The sequence below is a fragment of the Canis lupus genome, chromosome 13, assembly GCF_048164855.1.
Source record: "Canis lupus baileyi chromosome 13, mCanLup2.hap1, whole genome shotgun sequence".
Classification (NCBI taxonomy): Eukaryota; Metazoa; Chordata; class Mammalia; order Carnivora; family Canidae; genus Canis; species Canis lupus.
Window position 1 is genome coordinate 4177866 of NC_132850.1, and position 19629 is coordinate 4197494.

Here is a 19629-nt window from a genome sequence, read left to right on the forward strand (position 1 = left end):
CCTGTGTCAATAAGTAATAGTACTAGTAGTTATAACTCTTGAGTTCTAACTCAGGACCAAGCATTTTTCTTTTTTTAAAGATTTTATTTATTTATTCATTCGACAGAGAGAGAGAGAGAGACAGTGCACAAGCAGGGAGAGCAGCAGAGGGAAAGGGAGAAAAGCAGACTTCCTGCTCAGCAGGGAACCTGATGTGGGGCTGGATTCCAGGATTCCAGGACATGACCTGAGCCGAAGGCAGACACTCAGGCGCCCTGGACCAAGCATTTTTCAAGTGAAGTATCTCACAATTCTCTTAACAATCCTATGAGGAAGGTAGTATTAGTGACCTGATTTTATAAAGGAAATATTGAGACAGAAGAAATTTGCCCAACGTACACAGACAGTCATAAAACTAGTGTTAAAAAACGACATTCTCTTTCCAGAACCTGCACTTTTAACTACAACACTATAAGGCAATGGTACAATTAATGTAAAAAAGCTCCATGTAGGAAGAATCAACTGCAAAGTTCTGTAAGGTCCAAAAAGGAATACATAATAAGTTTAATAAATTGTGGTAGGTCTACTAGCCAGGCACAATAAGGAAAAAAAGTAGAGCCCGTAGAATCAAAGAAAATAGGAGATTCTTGTAGTGGCTATTGGATGAATGAATAAACCAGCCCCTGCCGTAGTCCATTTCTGGCCCCAAATGATCATCAGTTGTTGTATACCCAGGGCCAAGCCCCATGTCTCCACTCACAGGGCTTGCCCAATGCCTGTGGGAAGTGAAGGCTCCTCCTCCCTGGGTGAGCCATAGGCAAGTGACTCTGGAATCAGGCTCCATCTGAGCCGGGAGCCTTGGCCGTGGAGTTGGTCCCCACAACAAAATTTTGATGGTGTCTTCTGCGTATGCAAAAGATTGAAAAGACACCTGCATGTAGACAAAACTTGGCAGATGGGATGCAAAAATATAAATAGTTGCAATGTTTGTTGGGAGAATTATAGTTACTTGTTTAAAACAATTTTTTTTTCCATATTATTATACTGACTTTTCAGCAACATTTGTTTTTAAGAAAGGGGATCTTGACCTTCATCTTGATGTTCTTAAGACAAAAATCCAATCAGGGACGCTTGGTTTGAGCGTCTACCTTCAGCTCAGGGCCTGATCCCGGGGTCCAGATTCAAGTCCCACATCGGGCTCCCTGCGGGGAGCCTGCTTCTCCCTCTGCCTCTGTGTTTCTCATGGATAAATAAATAAAATATTTTTATTTTTTTTTAAGATTATTTATTTATTTATTTATTTATTTCTTCATTAGAGAGAGAGAGAGAGAGAGAGGCGGAGACACAGGCAGAGGGAGAAGCAGGCTCCAATGTGGGACTCAATCCTGGGACTCCAATACCACGTCCTGGGCCAAAGGCAGGTGCTAAACTGCTAAGCTACCCAGGGATCCCCAAATCTTTTTTTTAATTTTTTTTAAGAATTCAATGCTCGCTTTGGTAGCACATATACTAAAATTGAAACGATACAGAGAAGATTAGCATGCCCCTGCACAAGAATGACACGCAAATCCGTGAAGTATTCCATATTTAAAAAGAAAATAAAAAGTAAAAAGAATTCATTTTCTAAGGAATATCTTACTCAGGACTATTTAACTGTTCTAATTTCTGGGGTTATACCTGCTTAGTTCCACCTTACGGAAAAAGCCTTTTGGATGTTATAGGGTCTGAGCATGGTTCAGGTGAGCACAGAAGCTGGGAGTGGGGAAGGGAAGAGTCACATCCCCTCAACCTGGAGCATCCAAATGCAGGGCTATCTTCTACCCTTATCTGAGACCCGTTCATCCAATCATCTATTCTCTCAACAAATTACTTACACTACTTGTGCTATGAATTATTTTGGGTATTAGGGTTATAGCAGTAAACAAGACAAAGTTCTTGTTCTTACCTAGCTTACAAAGCAAGTAACTAATGGATATATAAAATAATAGGAAAATCAAACAGGAAGGGAGATAGACAGTGAAAGCAGCATTTGTTTTACATAAATTGTTTGAGGAAAGCTCTACCTAAGTTAATGACTGATTGGAGCTTGGAATGGAGAGTTTAAGCCAGGCAAATGCTTGGGGGGAAAGCATTCCAGGCAGAAGGAACAGTAGGTCTCTGGAGGTGAGAGTCTGCTTCTTGCGCTCATGAAACAGCAGGAGGCCAGTTCACTAGACTGTAGTAAAGACAGAGAGCCGGAGAGCCTCAACCCTGGACGTGAGTGAGGCTGGAGGCTGGAGGCTGGGTATATCAACAGAAAGGATGGTAACACGGAAGGTAGTGAATTGTCAGAAATTGAGTGTGTTTTGGCAATGGGATTGGATGTGGATTATAAGTGAAAGAGAGGAGGGAAGGATGACTCCAAAGTTTTTGGTCTGAACAATTGGGTAAATGTAATGTAATTTACAGAGACAGGAAACCCTGGGAGATGCAGTTTTTTTTGTTTTGTTTTGTTTTGTTTTGTTTTTTGTGGGGCAAGGAGGGTTTGGTAGGTGGTTCATTTTAGACATGTTAAATTTGCAATGACTGTTGAACAATCGAGTAGAAATGTTGAGGAGGCAGTTGCAAATACATGTTTGGAGTTTAGGAAAAAAAGGCTTGAAAGCCTTTTTAATAATATATATATATTTTATATAAATATAGAAGTGTTCAGTATACAGATTTTATTTATTATATTATGGAAAAATTTTAAGCATATACAAAAGTAGAGAGAATAATATGATGGATATCTGTGTACCCATCACTTAGCTTTATCAATAATTAATATTTTATTAGTCTTGTCCCATCTTTCCTCATTCCTCCCTAGGCTGGAGTATTTTATTTTATTTTATTTTATTTTATTTTATTTTTATTTTTATTTTTATTTATTTATTTAAGTAATCTCTAACCCCAGTGTTGGGCTCTAATTCATGACCCTGAGATCAAGAGTCACACACACCCTCCTAACAAGCCAGCCAGGTGCCCCCAAGCCTGGAATATTTTAAAGCAAATTCTGGATATTTACTGTTCTTCCCGTAAATACTTCAGTAGGTAATAGACCATTTTTGAAGTCATGGGGCCAGATGATATTACCCAGGGAACATGCATAGAAAAGAGTTATGAAGACCAACTCATGACACTCTGCCTTTAGAAGTGAGAAAGAACAAGCTAAGGGAACTGAGGAGCAGCAGGTGAGGTGCAGGGAAAGTGTTAGGAGTGTGAGGTCTTAGAAGCCTAGTGAAAAATGGGTTTTAATAAGGAGGGTCTGATCAATTGTGCCAAATGCTGTTGAAAAGCTGAGAGACATGAGGACTGAGAGGTAACCCTTGGATTTCAGCAAAGTGGCAATTATCAGTGACCTTGATGAGAGCACTCTAGGGAGTTCTAGGAATATGAGCTTGATTAAAATGTGTTCAAGAGCAAATGAGAGGAGAGGCAACAGAGACTTGAAGTAAATACAACTTTACAAGGGATCTTTTTTTCTGCAAAGAGGAGCTGGGAAATAGGGGAAGGTACAAAGTGCCAAGGAGGTATGTTTTTATGATAGGGGAAATTACAGCATTATTTATATGCTCATGGAAACACTCAAGTAGGGAGGGACATTCTGATGATAAGCAAGTGAGAGGGAATAAATTAATGAGCTAAGTCATGGAGTAGATAAGAGAAGTGGGATCTAGGGTTTTAGACCACTCAATTCAATAGCTAAAGGAAATTCTAAAGACCCCAGGCCTTGACTCTTGTGGCCGGGTCCTAGACAGAGGCATACCTTCTTTCTTATCAACACTGGTTCTGAGGAATGAACATCTTCACCCAGAAAATGTCTGGGGCTTATTGTTGAGATAGACAGGCTCTTCTCCCACTAACTGGAGTCATTTGGCTATGTCTTATCCACTGTAGAATCTACATCTATCTAGTGACTCCTTGTGTAAATAGTTCCTGTGCCCAGCTTCAGGTAGCCAGAGATGAAGGTCTCCCCAAGAATTGGCAATACAGGGATCCCTGGGTGGCACAGCAGTTTAGCGCCTGCCTTTGGCCCAGGGCACAATCCTGGAGACCCGGGATCGAATCCTACATCAGGCTCCCGGTGCATGGAGCCTGCTTCTCCCTCTGCCTATGTCTCTGCCTCTCTTTCTCTCTGTGTGTGACTATCATAAAAAAAAAAAGAAAAGAATTGGCAATACAGTAGATCACATATTAAGAACAGAAAGTATTTTTGTTTCCCTTTATAGCATTCATTTTGTCCAAGGAAGCTGACTGTAAATCACAGGTTATTTGGCCACAGTGATAGTCCAGGGGTGGGCATGCAATCTAATACAACCCCATCATATGATTTTTAGGAATGCTAGGATCAAACACTCCCTGTTTTCTGTAAGACGTGAAAGATAAAGTGTGTAACCCTGAAAGTATGGACATCAATCTTGGGATAACAAAAGAAATTGTGGGTTTTGTTGTTGTTGTTTTTAAAGATTCTTTTTTTTTTTAAGATTTTATTTATTCATGAGAGACAGAAAGAGAGAGAGAGAGTGAGGACAGACACAGGCAGAGGGAAAAGCAGGCTCCATGTAGGGAGCCTGATATGGGATTCGATCCCGGGTGTCCAGGATCACGCCTTGGGCTGAAGGCGACACTAAACCACTGAGCCACCCGGGCTGCCCAAAATTATTATTCTTCTCCTTCTTCTTCTTCTTCTTCTTCTTCTTCTTCTTCTTCTTCTTCTTCTTCTTCTTCTTCTTCTTCTTCTTCTTCTTCTTCCTTTCTTTCTTTCTTTCTTTCTTCTTTTTTTTTTAAAGTAATCTCTACACCCAACATGGGGCATGAACTCATGACCCTGAGATCAAGAATTGCATGCTCTGCTGAGGGAGCCAGCCAGGCGCCCCCAAAAGAAGGTAGTTTTAATGAAGTCGGCATTTTAGAAGGCAGGGACTAAGGGATTAAATGAAATTAGATCCTCGTTGAGTTGTTGCAAAAAGCTGTCAGCATATCTCTAAAAATCTAGATACGTGGAATAATAAATTTCCTTTACTGCTCAAGCCAATTCAAGTTGGATTTTTCATTACTTGCAACCAAAAGCATTCCAACTGAAGCACAAAGAAAGGCACAGTTCCTTACTGGGTTATTCACTTATTAAACATGTTCAGTTTTAGTATATGTGCTGGTGAAGCAAGCACAAACATGTTCATATTACAATTTTGTGTGCCATGCACTAGGGATACAGTAGTAAACAAAGAAAATTGTGTCCTCACAGTCTGAAAACCCTAACCGTCCCAGCTACCTTTTCCTTGAAGAGCTTTGGCCCTTAGTTCTTAGTGTGAGCTCTAGTGATCAGCTCTTGTCTCTTCCTACAGCTACCTGCCTTCACCGCATGGGACTTTTTCCAGCCAATTTTGTCTCAAAGTAGGCTTACGTTCCCAGCTTTCCTTGTTTTTGTCACTGTGTCAGTTGGGGATCAATCAGAGTAACAGAAACTACTCTAGATATTTTAAGCAGGAAGGAGTTTATTTCAGGAAAGTAGCTGTTTTACCAAACCATTAGAAGAGCTGGAGGATTGAAAGTCAGGAAAAGTCATCCTTTGCTCTCAGATTCCCCACTAGATTCCAGAGTCAGAATTGGGCAGTTTGTGGGAAAATACCTAGAAGCCACTGCAAAACCTCTTACCTTCTTGTTGCTGCCTGAGCAACAATAATGTATGGCTGCTGCTGCTGCTTCTTTTTTTTTTTTTTTTTTTGCTTCTATCCATATCTTCTGAATGATTGGCTGGCACTAACCTGAACTTCACTGGGAAGGGATTTTGGAAAATATAGATCCCAAATTTCCAGTCCTTGTGATATGGGATAGCACAGAGGAGGGTGAATTTCCAATAGATAATCTGGCAAAAGAAGACAATCCACAAAAGGAGGAACCTAACTGCTTCCTTTTAAAGGTCTATCTGCTAATCACAGCCTAGATGTTTTCTGAAGACATTGAGGATTTGCCTGGAGCAGGCTCCTGGAGGGAATATTTAGGCTCAAAAAAAAAGCAGATCAGATCTGCATAAAAGGTAGTGTGGGTGGGGGAACAACAGCTTTATTCTGGGGTGATTCATGTTGTGTACTCCACCTTCATGATGGAGTTAGTTATAGAGGTCCTTGGACGGCCTGCCTACTCCCCAGGAAACTTCTGAGGAAGCCTGCCTGATGATAATGATGCATACCTCCTGTTCACATAGAATTCAAGGTTAAGGGATAGGTCTATTGAAAAAACACACAGGCAGAGAAAACTCGGGCTAGCTCTCCCTATAGGAATATGAGTGGGCAACCAGGCATCCACAAAATAAAAAAAAGCAAGCAAACAAAGCAATTTCTCCATAAAGGAATGAGACTTGTCATCATTAGTAATGAATGTCTTCAAAGTTTTGAGGGAATAATTATTTGAACCCAGAATTGTTAAGGAGCAATAGAGCCAGACATTAGTTAAAATCAGTAAAGGCAGATTTCATTCAGTACTATTGCAATAGAGCAGAAAGGCTTCAGTAAAACTGAGCTGAACTCCAAATACAGGAAAGACAGCTGGTGATTTAAAAGCAATGTGCAAAGTGGGGGTGGGGGAAAGTGGGAACAGAGTCAATGGAGTGAAAATTATTAAGAGAACTCAGGAATAAGGAGATTCTTTATTCTTTTTATTTTCTTAAGATTTTATTTTTGAGGGATACTTAAGTGGCTCAGCAGTTGAGCACCTGCTTTTGGCTCAGGGTGTGAAGCCGGGGTCCTAGGATTGAGTCCCACGTTGGGCTTCCTGCATGGAGTCTACTTCTCCTTCTGCTGTATCTCTGCCTCTCTCTCTGTCTTTCATGAATAAGTAAATAAAATCTTTAAAAAAATTTTATTTTTGAGTAATCTCTATATCCAACATGGGGCTCAAACTTTATCCTGAGATCAAGAGTCTCTGACTGAGCCAGCCATGGCACCTGGGGCTCCTTTATAAACTTGTCTAACAGGATTCTAGCTAAAAGTAGGCCAAGAACTTAGACATCAAGGGTGTGGAATCAATGATCACCATTGATTAAGTATCAATGGTGATCAGATATCAATGGAATTTTTTTAAAGATATCAATGGAATTCTTGCCAAACTGATTTATCAGGATTCTTGCTAAAACGGGACTGTACAGGCTGAGGACAGATCCTAAGAATGCGGCAAATAATTGCATAGGTTGTATTTCCAAAGTTGTGTTAAAACACATGCATTTGGGCCCTAGTACTCGTCCTAGGTAGGATTGTCATGTTCAAAAACAGTGATAAAAATGGCCATTCAGAACTCAGTAGGATGTCAGAAACCCCTTAAAAATTACAGATAGGGGACTCCTGGGTGGCTCAGTGGTTGAGTGTCTGCCTTTGGCTCAGGTCATAATCCCAGGGCCCTGAGATTGAGTCCCGCATCGGGTTCCCCACAGGGAGCCTGCTTCTCCCTCTGCCTGTGTCTCTGCCTATCTCTGTGTCTCTAATGAATAAATAAATAAAATCTTAAAACAACAAACAAATTCCTTAGAGACTTAGGCTATCCCTAAGGCACTCCCAACTTAAAAGGACATAATCAGTCACTCTTCATAAATCCCAGTGCAACTCTCTTCTGCCCAGAGGTCCTGTCCCCATGCTTCAATAAAACCACCTTTTTTGCACTGAAGATGTCTCAAGAATTTTTTCTTAACCGTTTACTCCTGAACCCACCAACACTTCACATCAATAGATATACCCCTTTGTTAGATACCATCTAACAAAGAGGACCATGTAGGATTTAAGTAATAGAAGTGTAAGACAAGACCAGACAAAATTTAAAAAGCTTGGGAGAAAAAAAAAACTTGGAGAAAAAATAAAAGATCCATAAGGTCCTGATACATGGAAGGCTCCCTTGTGAGTTGCAAAGTTTTAATGACCTGGGAATATATTTTCATCATGAAAGGTCTAATCACACTACTTGGTTCTCCTGTTAATATTTGTAGAATTATAATATGGTAAGTGTTGGGTTTTGGTGTTTTATTTTTAGTCAATCTATATACAAATTAATTTAGTATTTAATTTAGTAACAAAAATAATATAAATGTTATATTTACAATAAGTAATAAAAATTTAGAGGTGGAGAGAAGTAAAAGAAGGGGAAATTTGTTAATTTCTTTATCTTTTACTGTGGAGAGATACAGTTTAAAATCAACAAACCAATAAATTAAACTGATTGAAGAAATCATGATAAATATCAGGAAAATGAAACAGCAGAAAATGCTAACAGAATTGCCTCTAGGGAGTAAAATCTAATAAATGGGGAGGAAGAAAGGCCTTATTTTCTTTTTCATGCCTTTCTTAGAATTTCAACATTGTGTGTGTGTCTGTATCTGATAAGAAATATCAAAAGCTTTAAAAGTTGTCTCAATGTTACAAAGAAAAAAAAAGGGATGATATTCCTTTCCATTGGGCAAGAAGAAAGCATTTTTCTCAAAAGTTTTCTAACGTAGACAGCATGTCTAATAAAACTTTTTCATTTTTATGAATCATTTTTGTAGCTCCCAATAGTTAATAGACCAATAAAATTTTTTTTAAGATTTCATTTATTCATCTGAGAGAGAAAACAAACACAAGGGGTGAGGAGGGGCAAAGGGCAAGGGAGAGCCAAACTCCCCACTGAGCAGGGAGCCTGAGCCAAAGGCAGATGCCCAACTGAGCCACCCAGGTGCCCTTTTTTTTTTTTTTTTTTTAAGTAATCTCTTCACCCGACATGGGGCTTGAACTCACAACCCCAAGATCCCTCAAGAGTTGCATGCTTTATGGGCTGAGCCAGGCAGGTGTCCCCAAACCAAGAAATCTCGGTATTACTTTTATCCATTGCTGCCATCAGGTAATGGTATCGTGATCTTTTTTCATGGCTCAAATAATGGAAATCGGTTATTTCTCAGTCTGAGAGAATTCACTGTAAGTGGCCACTTGGTAAATTCTCTGTTCATTTTATTGAAAAGCCAGTATGTTCTAAATCTGGATTATTAATACGTATGATGTGTTTTTAATAGCAGGCAACTTGGGGTGCCTTGAGTGGCTCATTCAGCTAAATGCTTTGAGTCCTTTGGCTCAAGTCATGACCCCAGGGGCCTGGGATCAAGCCCCGCATCGGGCTCCCTGATCTGTGGGGAGCCTGCTTCTCCTTATCCCTCTGCCTGCCGCTCCCCCTTCTTGTGCTCTTTCTCTTTCTGTGTCAGGTAAATAAGTAAAATCTTTAAGATAATAGCAAGCAACCTAATTAAAAAATTTTCATTTACATAAAGCAGTTTCATTTCTTGTGTGCAATAATAATAATAACAACACACAACTGAAACCTATGAGCAATTCAGGTTCTACTCCATGTTCCCACTGTTCCTTGTCTGTTCAGGGAATGGATATGTATCTTACTAACTTTCAGTACTCTTTGAGGTCACACTGAATTTCAGGCTCTGTAAGTTCTCACTTACTGTTACAATATTAATAAGCTTCAGAGGCTGTTTATTAAAATAACAATCTGGTGTTGACTTAAATTGGAAGAATTCTACTTGTCTCTTACTGAATGGTTCCTCCTAAAACCAAATCCAGAGGAAGTAAGAACTCTATTGGTGCCTTTCTACATGGATACTTTGAACTATTTGATTAAAAAGTGTTTGGGTCGGGGATGATCGTTTTAATCTCTTTGTGGTTTTCATTTGCCTTTATTGTGATTATTTCAAGCCATCTTTCCACATTAATAATTCCATTTACAGCCATGTCTACTCTACTCCTTGCTTTTTTGATGTATTTATTAGCTCTATAATGATATTGTTTCGGTCTTGGCTTTGTTGGATGTGCAATTTCTCTATTCATCTCTTTCAGTTGTTTATCTCATTTTTGAGTTTTTAAAATTATTTACTTATTATTATTTTCATTTTTGAGTTCTTTTTTATATATATTTTTTTAAGACTTTATTTATTTATTCATAGAGATGCAGAGAGAGAGAGAGGCAGAGGCACAGGCAGAGGGAGAAGCAGGCTCCACGCAGAGAGCCTGACGTGGGACTCGATCCCGCGACTCCAGGATCATGCCCTGGGCTGCAGGAGGCGCTAAACCGCTGCACCACTGGGGCTGCCCTATTTTTGAGTTCTTAATCGAGCTCATTTTCTTCGTAGGTTATCCTAGAATTCAAAGCACTTGGGGTGAACGCCTTTGATTTCTCTCCTTGCCTCCTAAATTCCTTGCCACTTTATCTGGTTTTTTTTTTTAATTTTTTATTTATATATAATAGTCACAGAGACAGAGAGAGAGAGAGAGAGAGAGAGAGGCAGAGACACAGGCAGAGGGAGAAGCAGGCTCCATGCACCGGAAGCCCGACGTGGGATTCGATCCCGGGTCTCCAGGATCGCGCCCTGGGCCAAAGGCAGGCGCCAAACCGCTGCGCCACCCAGGGGTCCCCTTGCCACTTTATCTGAAACCAACTTGGTTTTCCTAATGAACTGCAGCTTGAAGGCTGTTATTTTATGCCGTATGCACTTTTTCTTTCCTTTTTTTAAAATTTATTTATTCATAGAGATGGAGAGAGAGAGAGAGACAGAGAGAGAGAGAGAGAGGCAGAGGGAGAAGCAGGCTCCATGCAGAGAGCCTGACGTGGGACTCAATCCCGGGGCTTCAGGATCACGCCCTGGGCTGCAGGCGGCGCTAAACCGCTGCGCCACCGGGGCTGCCCTGCACTTTTTCTATGATTTATAAGCTTGTCTGAAAGAGAGGAGGGCAGAACTCAGGGGCAACGGTAGGCACCCTTTATTAGAATACCTACATTCCTCTATGTCTTCCATGTTTTCTGAAATTTTAGAAGTCTGTTTCAGAGTTCACTCTACTAGAGGTTGTTGTATCCCATTCCAACATGAAAGAGCCTCAGTCCTTGGAACCCTCTCTCTCAATTAAGTATTAGCTCTCCTGCACTCATCACAGCCACCTAAAACACCTAGCCTGCTCTCCACTTCTCATTGCACCTTCTCCTGGATAGTCATTTTCACTTCTCTGGAGAGAAGAGGTTGAAGATAAAGACACTACTTAATTCTCTTCTCTCTTGGAATAGACGTGCATATGTATGTATTGATTCCAAAGATTTTGTGAACCTAGCAATATGGATTTTGATGGAATGGAGGCAGGACTGGAAGCCTTAATTTACTCCAGACCAGAATATTCTATTTCTTTCTTTCACTGTTGACATTTAAGATACTGAGTTGTGGCCCTTTGTTCCCTGTGGATGAAATTTTAACTTTCTTAGGTATTGGCGGAAACAGAGCCTATGAGAAAGCTTTATTTCGTTATCTTAATCAAAAAGTATAATAATTTTTAAAGAGATTTTATTTATTTATTTATTCATGAGAGACACAGGGAGAGAGGCAGAGACATAGAGGGAGAAGCAGGCTCCATGCAGGGAGCTCAAGGTGGGACTCGATCCTGGGACCATGTCCTGGCCCAAAGGCAGACACTCAACCGCTGAGCCACCCAGGCGTCCCAAACAGTATAATAATTTTTGATGTATATATACATTATACACTTTTTAATTATATCTTTGATGTATGTACATCTTATTTTTTTTCTGACTATAAAAGTTAAGGTATCTCTATCAAACCATTATGATGTACACCTTAAGCTAATGCTGTGTCGTATGTCAATTATATCAATAAAACCGGGGGGGGGCGGGGAGAAAATAAAAGTTATGTATCTTTTGTTGTAAAAATTCAAGCCATACTTATGTATAAAAAGTCAAAAGTGGTGGGGCACCTGGATAGCTCAGTGAAGCGGCTGACTATTGGTTTCAGCTCAGGTCATGATCTCAATTGTGAGATCAAGTCCCGAGTCAGGTTCCATGCTCAGCACAGAGTCTGCTTCTCTCCTTCCTCTTCCCCTGCTAGCATGCACGTGTGTTCTCTCCCTCTCTCTCAAATAAATAAATAAATACACATTAAAAAAAAAAAAAGGTAAAACGTGGTGCTTACTTCTGTAGCACATATGCTAAAATTGGAACAATACGGAGATTAGCATGGCCCCTGCACAATGACTCACGAATTGGTGAAGCGTTCCTCCCCTCCCAAAAGTGAATAGTGAAAACTCTGTTGCCTTGCCAGCGCTTTAGCAATTCAGTGAAAATTAGAAATTCAGTGAAAAATCTAGACATACGTGAATAGATGTTTTTTTTTAATTTTTTTTTGTGAATAGATGTTTTAAGAACAGCTTTATTATGGTAGGTTTTACATACAATAAAATTCACCCATTTCATGTGTATGATCCAATGATTTAAAAAAAAATTTTTTAATTTATTTATGATAGTCACACAGAGAGAGAGAGAGAGAGAATGGCAGAGACATAGGCAGAGGGAGAAGCAGGCTCCATGCACCGGGAACCCGATGTGGGATTCGATCCCGGGTCTCCAGGATCGCACCCTGGGCCAAAGGCAGGCGCTAAACCGCTGTGCCACCCAGGGATCCCTGATCCAATGATTTTTAAAAAGATTTTATTTATTTATTCATGAGAGACACATAGAGAGAAGCAGAGACATAGGCAGAGGAAGAAGCAGGCACCTCGAAGGGAGCCCAATGTGGGACTCAATCCTCAGACCCGGGATCAGGACCTGAGTGGAAGGTAGAAGCTCAACCGCTGAGCTACTCAGGCGTCACTGATCCAATGATTTTAATAAACATAGAGTGGTACAAATGCAACCATCACTGTAACATATATACTTTTTGCAAAAATAAATAGTAACTTTCTTTGTTCCTAATCTATTCTCCCAATCTAATAAAGGGGCACCTGGTTGGCTCAGTTGGTGAAGCATTTGACTCTTGATCTCAGGGTCATGAGTTCAAGCCCCACATTGGGTGTAGATTACTTAAGAAAAAAAAAAAAAACTTTAAAACGTACTTACCAATGCCCCCAGGATGCTAAACAGGGTTAGGAGTCTACTTTTTTATGTTTTTATTTTTTATTTATTTTTTTTTAGGAGGCTACTTTTTTAATTTGTAGATTTTATTTATTTATTTGACAGAGAGAGAGAGAAAACACAAGCAGGGGGAGGTGCAGGCAGAGGGAGAAGCAGACTTTTTGCTTAAGCAGGGTGAGAGCCCAATGCAGGGCTTTGATCCCAGAACCCTGGGATCATGACCTGAGCTGAAGGCATATGCTTAACTGAATGAGCCACACAGGTGCTCAGGGAGGCTATTGTTGAGAGCTTTGGGGTAGATCTGTTCTTGCCAGTTGAGCTACCTGACTTCCAAATATCAGCTGGGTTTATTCCACTTTCTTATATCAGTGAAATTTGCTATTGTAATTTAATTAAATTTTTGAAAATGTAAGCATAAAAAGATGTTTCTATGAAAACTAAGTTGAATGCTTTGGAAAGACTAGTTAAAAGCAAAATGATGAGGGACTCCTGGGTGGCTCAGAGGTTTAGCACCTGCTTTTGGCCCAGGGCGTGATCCTGGAGTCTAGGGATCAAATCCCATGTTGGGCTCCCTGCATGGAGCCTGCTTCTCCCTCTGCCTGTGTGTGTGTGTGTGTCTCTCTCATGAATAAACAAAATCTTTTTAAAAAAAGAAAGCAAAGTGGTGAAAACTTCTAAGTTAGGTATTGATGAGAATTCTGTGATTGTAAGAACTACACACGTCTAGAAGAACTTTGCATTCAGATTGCTTTACCAGTGCCCTCCAGTTAATGCCCCATTTTAAAGAAGCATTGAAAAAAATGATGGGTGATTTGTTAAAGGCAAGAAGTACAAATCATCTAAGAAACACTTCAGCCAGTGGCCCCATAATCACAGAAAAAGCCTGAGGCTATTTCAAAAGATTGATGAAGCAATTTACATTCACAAGTCTTTCCACCCCCCCCCCCAAGTCTTAAATTTAAGGAAAACAGAGTGGCTTATATCTTAAAGTTACTTTTTTTTAAATTACATTAAAAAAAATAAACACAACTGTATACTGTATAATGCTTTACAATTCTGCATTTCTATGTATTTTTATCAAGTAACAACCAACCACCAGGCCCAACAGCATCAGATAAAAAGGGCTTCAGGTGGGTGTGCAACCACTTTTTCCTTTACCCTGTACAGAGGACTTTTTCATGTAGCTATATAAAAGTCTATCTTATCCTTTATAAAATTCACCTCACTGCATTCCATTGTATGGTGGTGGATACATCCTAATTTACTTGCCAAATTATGTATGACTATTCGGATAATTCTCGGAAAAAAATATTGTGAATGGGGAATTGAGAAGATGAAAATGGATTTAGATAACGAATTGGGCAATAGAACATGAAGTGGATTAAAGGGGGGGGGGTGATGCAAAAGGGAGAAACGGTGAAGGAGAGGCTCCTGCTCATTCAGCTCTGAGGTTAAGCCAGAAAGCAGCTGTGGTTTAAACATCCAACAGATGGGCACCTGGCGGGCTCAGCGGTTGAGCGTCTGTCTGCCTTTGGCCCAGGGCGTGATCCTGGGGTCCTGGGATCGAGTCCCACGTCGGGCTCCCTGCATGAAGCCTGCTTCTCTCTCTGCCTGTGTCTCTGCCCCTCTCTCTTTCTGTGTCTCATTAATAAATAAATAAAAACTTTAAAAAATAATAAAAATCCAACAGATATTCGTGTCAGTCTAGAAGCCCTGCCCTTTCTTGCAAAACATCCCATTCCTGTCCACCTCTCCGTCTTGGCTCATTCCAGTCCTCCTGCATTTCATCTCTGCCTGTTGAAATCCCACATTTCCTTCACATCCAAGACAAATACCCCACACCAGGTCATTCGTAGCGCTGGCTGGAAATGACCTCTCTCCTTCCATTTTCTTTTCTTTTTAAAGATTTTATTTATTCATTCATGATAGATACGGGTGGGGGGAGCAGAGACACAGGCAGAGAGAGAAGCGGCTCCAATCAGGGAGCCCGAAGTGGGACTCGATCCCAGGACCCTTGGGTCACGCCCTGAGCCAAAGACAGATGCTCACTTACTGAGCCACCCAGGTGCCCCACGTATGTCTAGGCATTTATTTATTTTTTGTCTTTTTAAAGATCTTATTTATTCATGAGACACACAGAGAGAGAGGCAGAGACACAGGCAGAGGGAGAAGCAGGCTCCATGCAGGGAGCCCGATGGGGGACTCAACCCCGGGTCCCCAGGATCACGCCCTGGGCCGGAAGCAGGCGCTAACCCGCTGCCCCACTCGGGCTACCCCCTTCATTTTCTAATAGGGAGCCGGATGCCCCCTTCCTACCTTCCTTGCACGGAGCATGTTTCTCTCCAAGGCGCTACAGCGCAGGGGCTGCGCAACACCTGCCAGCAACTTGCTAGCCCTGCCAACTTTGCACCTGTCTCACATTCTCGGCTGCCTCAGTGTCCAGACCTGTAAAGTGGGGAGAAGGGCGTCCAGCGCTGTCAGGAGGCCGGAGGCCGCGGCGAGGATGCGCCGACGCAACCCGCGCCTCGGTGGGGCAGGAGCGCGGCGGGAGGCGAGGCGCGGACGGGCGGCCCCCGCGGGCGCCGAGGCCAGGCCCGGCCGCTGGGGGGGGGGGGGGGGGGTGCCGCGGCGGCGGTCACGTGATCGGGCCAAGATGGCGTCGCCCAGCTGCCTGTGGCTCCTGGCCGTCGCCCTCCTGCCGGGGTCCGGCGCTGCCCGGGCGCCCTGGCGTCTGGACCCGGCCGCGCCGCTGCCGCTGGTGATCTGGCATGGGATGGGTGAGCGAGAGCGGCGGGGTCGGAGGGGCCTGGCGCCTGCCCCGCTCGCCCCGACCTGGGTTCGCGTCTGCAGGGCGCGGGCGTGCCGGGCGAGGGCCGTGGTCGCGCGGCCCCCAGCTGGCCCGGCGTCTGCAGGATTTGGGGGGGCTGCTCTGCGGTGGAAGGGGGAGACGGGAGCGGGGACTGGCTTTCGGGAGGGCTCGCCGGGAGCCGTGCGTCGCGCTGGGGGGTTCGGGCTGTTCGCGGGGAATCCTCAGGGCCGGGGCGTCCGGGTGCGGCGGCGGCGGAGGCTGCGGGACCCGGACGGACATCCTCCCTTGAACGGAGATTTGTTAGGCACCTAGGGTTCTTTTTTTTTTTTTTTTTTTTTTTACATTTAACGCGTCTTTATTGAGCACCTACGAGATGGTACGACAACCAACAGAGCAAATTTTTTGCTCTTTCGGAACTTACTCCCCCCGGGGGGTGGAGGCCGGGGTGGGGGAGACAGACTATTAAAAAATGGCGGGTCTCTGGTTTTTTTTTTTTTTAAGACTTTATTTATTTATTCTTGAAAGACACAGAGGGAGAAGCAGGCTCCATGCAGGGAGCCCGATGTGGGACTCGATCCCGGGACTCCAAGGATCACGCCCTGGGCCGAAGGCGGTGCTCAACCGCTGAGCCACCCAGGGATCCCCAAAATGACAGGTCTTAAAGTAAAATGGTGATAAGTGCAATGGAGAAAAATAAAGCAGGGAGGGGGCTACATATGGGAGGTGGGGGCTTGCAGTTTTATAAGCAAGGTCAGGAAAGGATTCATTGAGAAAGTGACATCTGTGCGGAGATGTGAAGTGGGTGAGGGAAGATGCCATGTGGATAGTTGGTAGAAGGAACAGTAAATGCAAAGGCCGGGAGGTGGAAATATGTCTGATATGTTGAAGAAACAACATTTAGGTCCGTGGGGCTGGAACTGAATGAGCAAGGAGAAAAAAATAGGGGTTTAGGTTAGGGGGGTGCCAACGTTGGGCCTGCCAACGGAGTTGGCTACAAAGAGATGGCTGGGTAGTCCTTGAGGCGTTTTGAGCACATGAGTGACCTGATATAACTTACATTTTTTTTTTTTTTTATAACTTACATTTTAAAAGCACCAGTCTGGTTGCTATATTTTTTTTTTAAAGATTTTATTTATTTATTCATGATAGACACAGAGAGAAAGAGAGGCAGAGGGAGAAGCAGGCTCCATGCCGGGAGCCCGATGCGGGACTAGATCCGGGGACTCCAGGATCATGCCCTGGACCAAAGGCAGGCCCAAACCACTGAGCCACCCAGGGAATCCCCGTCTGGTTGCTATATTAAGAATGGGGGATCCCTGGGTGGCGCAGTGGTTTAGCGCCTGCCTTTGGCCCAGGGCGCGATCCTGGAGACCCGGGATCGAATCCCACGTCAGGCTCCCTGTGCATGGAGCCTGCTTCTCCCTCTACCCGTGTCTCTGCCTCTCTCTCTCTCTCTCTCTCTCTCTCTCTCTCTCTGTGACTATCATAAATAAATGAAAAAAAAATGTTTAAAAAAAAAAAAAAAGAATGGATTGGGGAAACCTGGGTGGCTCAGTTCCTTAAGCATCTGACTCTTGATATCAGCTCTGGTCTTCATCTCAGGGTAGTGAGATCAAGCCCCGCGTTGGGCTCCAAGCCCAGTGTGGAGCCTACTTAAAAAAAAAAAAAAAAAAAAAAGACTACAGTGGGTTACAGACATTTGCAGGGAGACAAGTTAGGAAGCTATTCTAGCAATTTAAACAAGAGATGGTGGTGACATGAAATAGTATAGTAAAAGAGGAGATGCTGAGAAGTGGTCAAAGTGTGATTATCTTCTGAAGGCAGAACGAACGGAATTTGTTAATGCATTAGATTCAGGATGAGAGAGAGAGAAAGGAGCCAAGGATGATTCCCATGGGTTTAGGGCTGGACAAGTAGAAGGTTGAAGTTGTCATTATACCCAAATGGGGAAGTCTGCAGGGTCAGCAAATTTGGGGTGGGGAGATCAAGAGCCTGCTTTGGGACTTTCTAGATGTGAGATGCCTGTTAAGACATCCAGGAGACATTGGAGGGGCGTTTGGAGTTCAGAGTCCAGGACAGATACACAGGTTGGAGATTTAGGTTGGGGGCCTTCAACATATGGCTGACGTTTAAAGCCCCAAGACTGGGCAGGATCATGGGCTTGAGTGTACACAGGAGGGAAGAGATCTGAAGATTGAGCCCTCCAACATGTGGAGGTTGAGGAGATGAGGTGGAGCTAGCTGAGGAGACAGTGATGGTGGAGGGACATCTGGAGAGTGTAACGTCCAGGAAGGCCAGTCCATACAGAGGGAGTAATCAGTTATATAGAGTTTTATCAGTGGGTCAGCTGAGAACGGGTCATTGGGTTTAGCAATGTGAAGACCACTAATGACCCTAATAAAGGCAGTTTGCGGAGCATGAAGAGGATGACAGTTTTGTTAAAGAACACCGTTCAAAGAGAAATTAGAAAAAAAAAAAAAGAGAGAGAGAGAGAGAGAAATTTGAGTCCACAAATCTAGACAGAGCTCTGTGCTGGGCCCTGGGGCTATTGCAGCAGAGTTAAGTCACTACCGGAGAAATAAGAAGATGCTCTAAGCCTTAGCTTTTCTTTCAAAAATGAATTCTTCAGGTTCCCCTTAGGTTCGAAATGTGATGATTAAGCTCAGAATGGGAAATGACCTCAGCCTATTTCTCTTTGCTTCCCGTTTTTAAGTTTGGTTCCATGGAACAGGAAGCAGGGCTGGGAGTGGGATGAGGCAAGGAGGCCCCCATGGTGCAAAATTTAAGACGGCATTCTGTCTCCAGTTTGTAGAAGTTTAGGGTCAGCGCTTGCACGGACCTCAATTTTGGTGTCCCAGGTGCTTCACTTGCCTTTCTCTGGTCCTAGCCTTGAGTCTGACCCTTTTTTTTTTTTTTTTTTGAGTCTGACTCTTAAGTGCTTTTGAGTCTGTTAACCCCAAGTGTTCCAGATGATAAGGGAGCATAATGTGCACCTCTGCTTATTTTTCAATTGTGAATCTGGTGTCCCAATTATATTGTGTGGGCTTTTGAAGTTTGTTATTACTTGATAAACATGAGCCAAGCAAAAAATGTTCTTTTTTTAAATTGGGGTGGAACTCAACATATGATTGGTTAACCATATTAAAATATATAATTAGTGGGATTTAGTGTATTCACAGTGTTGTACAACCACCAATTCTCTCCAATTTCAGAACTTTTTCATTACCCCAGGAAACACCTGGGATACTCCTTAAGTAATCACTCTATTCCGCACTCCCAATACCCTGTAGAAATGTCCAATCTGCTTTCTGCCTCTATAGGTTTGCCTATTCTGGATGAAGGTAATCATACATTATGTGATTTTTTTTGTGTGTTTGGCATATTTCACTTACAATAATGTTTCTTAAGTTCATCCATATTGTAGCACCTGAGTGTTTCATTCTTTTTTTATGGCTGAATAATATTCCACTATGTATATACCACAGTTTATCCACTTACTCCTTGATGGACATTTGGGTCATTTCCACCCTTTAGCTCTTATGAATAATGCTGCCATAAACATTAATGTACAAGTTTCTGTTGGGCATGTTTTAATTTATGTGGGGTAGGTATCTAGAGGTGAAATTGCTGTGTCATATGGTAATTGTTAGGTTTACCTTTTTTTGAAGAACCACCAAACTTGTCACAGTGGTTGGTTGCATCATATTACATTCCCACCAGCAATGTACAAGGGTTCCTGTTTCTCTACATCCCTATTAATACATGTTACTTTCCATTTTTTAATTAAAAAAATTTTTTTTATTAAAGCCATCCTAGTAAGTATGAAATAGTCTCTCATTTAAGTTTTGATTTTCATTATCTTAATGACCAGTGATGTTGGGCATGTTTTCATGTGCTTGTTG

General features: G+C 42.5%; 1 protein-coding gene, 1 non-coding gene and 1 pseudogene across 4 annotated transcripts in view; all 3 read left to right on the top strand.

The window, feature by feature from the left end:
* Positions 1 to 19629, top strand: part of PPT1 (palmitoyl-protein thioesterase 1) — a 71225-nt gene that overhangs the window by 29471 nt on the left and 22125 nt on the right. Inside the window, exon 1 of one of the 3 annotated variants that reach the window (XM_072771803.1) lies at positions 15539 to 15695. The exons of the other annotated variants lie outside the window; for them this stretch is intronic. Coding sequence (XP_072627904.1) covers positions 15572 to 15695 — 124 coding nt within the window. The 5' untranslated portion in view covers positions 15539 to 15571. Of the gene's footprint in view, positions 1 to 15538; positions 15696 to 19629 lie in introns of those variants that run through there. 3 annotated transcript variants of the gene reach the window in all.
* LOC140603300 (U6 spliceosomal RNA) lies at positions 1465 to 1570 on the top strand. Its single transcript, XR_012006298.1, has one exon. It is a non-coding gene; the product is annotated as a U6 spliceosomal RNA (small nuclear RNA).
* LOC140603320 (U6 spliceosomal RNA) lies at positions 11973 to 12073 on the top strand (annotated as a pseudogene).